Here is a 2,480-nt window from a genome sequence, read left to right on the forward strand (position 1 = left end):
GGAAGATGTTCCCCTACCACCATGCTCCAGACAGGATGGGAAATCACGTGTTATCTGTCAATAGAAACCTCTCCCTTGGGCCAAGCTACTACCTGAGCCAAGAGGTAAGTTGGTCCATCTTTGTGCCCTGCACAGAAGACACAGGACAGGAGCAGTAGGGCCATGGCCAGCTGGACACAGAGTGCCCCACACCTGACCCCAAAGCCCCTGCAGGATGTGTCCACATACACCTGGAAGAAGTCATGGCAATCTTTTCTGGAAGCAGAGTAGGTTGTGCTGTGGAGTATCCCAAAGGATTCTGCCATCCCTGAAGAAAAAACAGCCCATGAAACTTGGGTTTATCACTGTCCCTGCTGCAGCTCTCTGGCAAGGCCACCTGGAAAAAGCTAATCTGAAAACCTGAGAGTCACTTAACCCCAGTTCATTCATAGAATCATCAGGGTTGGAGGAGAATCCTAAGTCCATCCATTTTCCATTAAACCCTGAGGTTTTGCAGTGGGCAAAACCCACTAAACTCACTTTAAGCAGAATTCAATGCAAGATTCACAGTGTATCACAGCAGCAACTAGGCAGAAATTCCCCTCCCCAGCACCGCAGTCCTCCCAGCTCTGCAGCAGTGAGAGATCAGGGGAAGCACAGAGGTGACACAGGGATGACACAGCCCATTCCGTTCAGGCATTGGAATGTGCTGCCCAGGGAGGTGGTGGATTCACCATCCCTGGAGGTTTTCAAGCTGAGACTGGATGTGGCACTTCGTGCCATGGTCTAGTGACCACGGTAGGGTTGGACTGGATGATCTTGGACGTCTCTTCCAACCCAGTGGGTTCTATGATTCTATGACATCTGTTGCTCGTGTGCTCCTGCCCTTCCCCGGGGCAAGTGGTGTCTCTACAATGCCAGTAAGACATTTCTGCTTTGGAATCCCAGAGAAGCAGCATCCACACCTCGTTTGGGAGCAGACCCCTGAGCAGCAGAGGTTACGTGGTCGGCGCGAGGACAGGGCGGAGGCTCCTGCCCAAGCAGCAGGTCAGTGCTGGGGGCACGGGGAGCTGCTCTGGGCTTCGTGCTCTGCCAGGGCAGCCCAAACCCTGCCCAGCAGGTCTGTGCAGCCCAGCTGGCTGCTCTGAGCACCTCCAACACCGGACTGTCCTCTCCTGCAGACGAAGAGCCCCGGCCCAGCAGCCTATGGCCCCTTCTGGACGCAGGGGAGGAAGTGCAAACCTGCCTGGGCTCCCTTTTCCTCCAGCGCACCGCGATTCTCAGACAAGCCTTCAGCTAGAGATCTCTTCCCTGGGTAATGTCACTCGTTTCCTTAAGCTTTTAACCACAGTGGGCACTGGAGGAGAGAAATACTAAGGCACAAATGAGAGATAGGAAACTGAGGTCCCAGTAAAGCTTCTTTATCCTCCTCTGCTTTAGTGTTTTTCTTAGCATGATGGCTAGAACACCACAAGGTGCATTTCTCCCATGGATCTCCCATGGATGTCCTCCCTGTAGCTCTGCTGAAAACAAACCTGATTTAAAACACAGCTTGAGGCTCTCAACGCCATCCCACATCTTCCTTTCCTGCAGCACTGTCACTACTACTAACAAATAGTTGTCTTTTAGATGACCCCCAGCAGGTCAGAGGTAAATCCCATGTTACAAACATCAGCCAACAGCTCCAGAACTGAGATGTTTTATGCCTGTTCTCTTTAGACCTGGAACTTACAATGTAGACCCACCCACGTGCAGAAAGGTCACTTGGCCGATGAAGTTTGGGTCTCCAGATTGGTCTTTAGTGCCAATGCCAACACAAAGGATGGTGAAAATGGAGGTGCAGAGGGTAAGGACAGGGACAGGGGAGGTTAGTCCTGGCTCAGTGCTCCTGGGAAAGGAGATTTCACAGTGACTTTGCATTTGCACTGTGTTTTGTCATCCTTCCCTTACTGTCCTGGGGCACAGGGTACAAAGGGATTTTCTGTCAGGAAATGCTCTTTGCCAAACCAGTTACAATCCTGAAACAAACCCAACAAATCTTCTAGTAGGAAATTTCCTCTGAAAGTTTCCACCCACAGAGTGAGTGAAGCAGAGCCCTGACAGCTCTGCTGGGAACAAACCTCAGTCCAAACCCAGGTGGAGTTTCTCCACACCATCTCACACCTTCCTTTAGTGGAATAGTCATGGCTATTAATGCACAGTTGTCTTTTAGATGACCATGGACAAAGAGTTGACGAAGCAGCGGAACCGAATCGCCCGTCTGAGGCTTTACTACCCCTGAGGAGCCTCTGCCTTCGCTGCCCTGCACCACCAGCTCTCTCCTAATAAAGACCTGGCTGAGACACTTCTGGGCACTGGTTGTGCTTAGCTGGGGCTGTGAGAGGTGTCTGAGTGACTCTGAGCCCCACACAGCACCCTCAGCCTCACACAGGCAGGGCAGGATTCCACTGCCTCAGGAAACACCACGGCACCCTCACAGACATGGGATCCCTCATGGCCTT

General features: G+C 52.2%; 1 protein-coding gene across 1 annotated transcript in view; it reads left to right on the forward strand.

Moving 5' to 3' along the window:
* The window catches only part of PIFO (primary cilia formation), a 2,639-nt gene extending 379 nt beyond the window's left edge, over positions 1-2,260 (forward strand). The window contains 5 exon segments of the mRNA XM_009082131.1: positions 1-104; positions 928-1,026; positions 1,161-1,294; positions 1,699-1,825; positions 2,192-2,260. The exon segment at positions 1-104 is cut by the window's left edge and continues 10 nt beyond it. Coding sequence (XP_009080379.1) covers positions 1-104; positions 928-1,026; positions 1,161-1,294; positions 1,699-1,825; positions 2,192-2,260 — 533 coding nt within the window.
* The last annotated feature ends 220 nt before the right edge of the window (positions 2,261-2,480 follow it).

The sequence above is a fragment of the Acanthisitta chloris genome, unplaced genomic scaffold (genome assembly GCF_000695815.1).
Source record: "Acanthisitta chloris isolate BGI_N310 unplaced genomic scaffold, ASM69581v1 scaffold22849, whole genome shotgun sequence".
Taxonomy (NCBI): Eukaryota; Metazoa; Chordata; class Aves; order Passeriformes; family Acanthisittidae; genus Acanthisitta; species Acanthisitta chloris.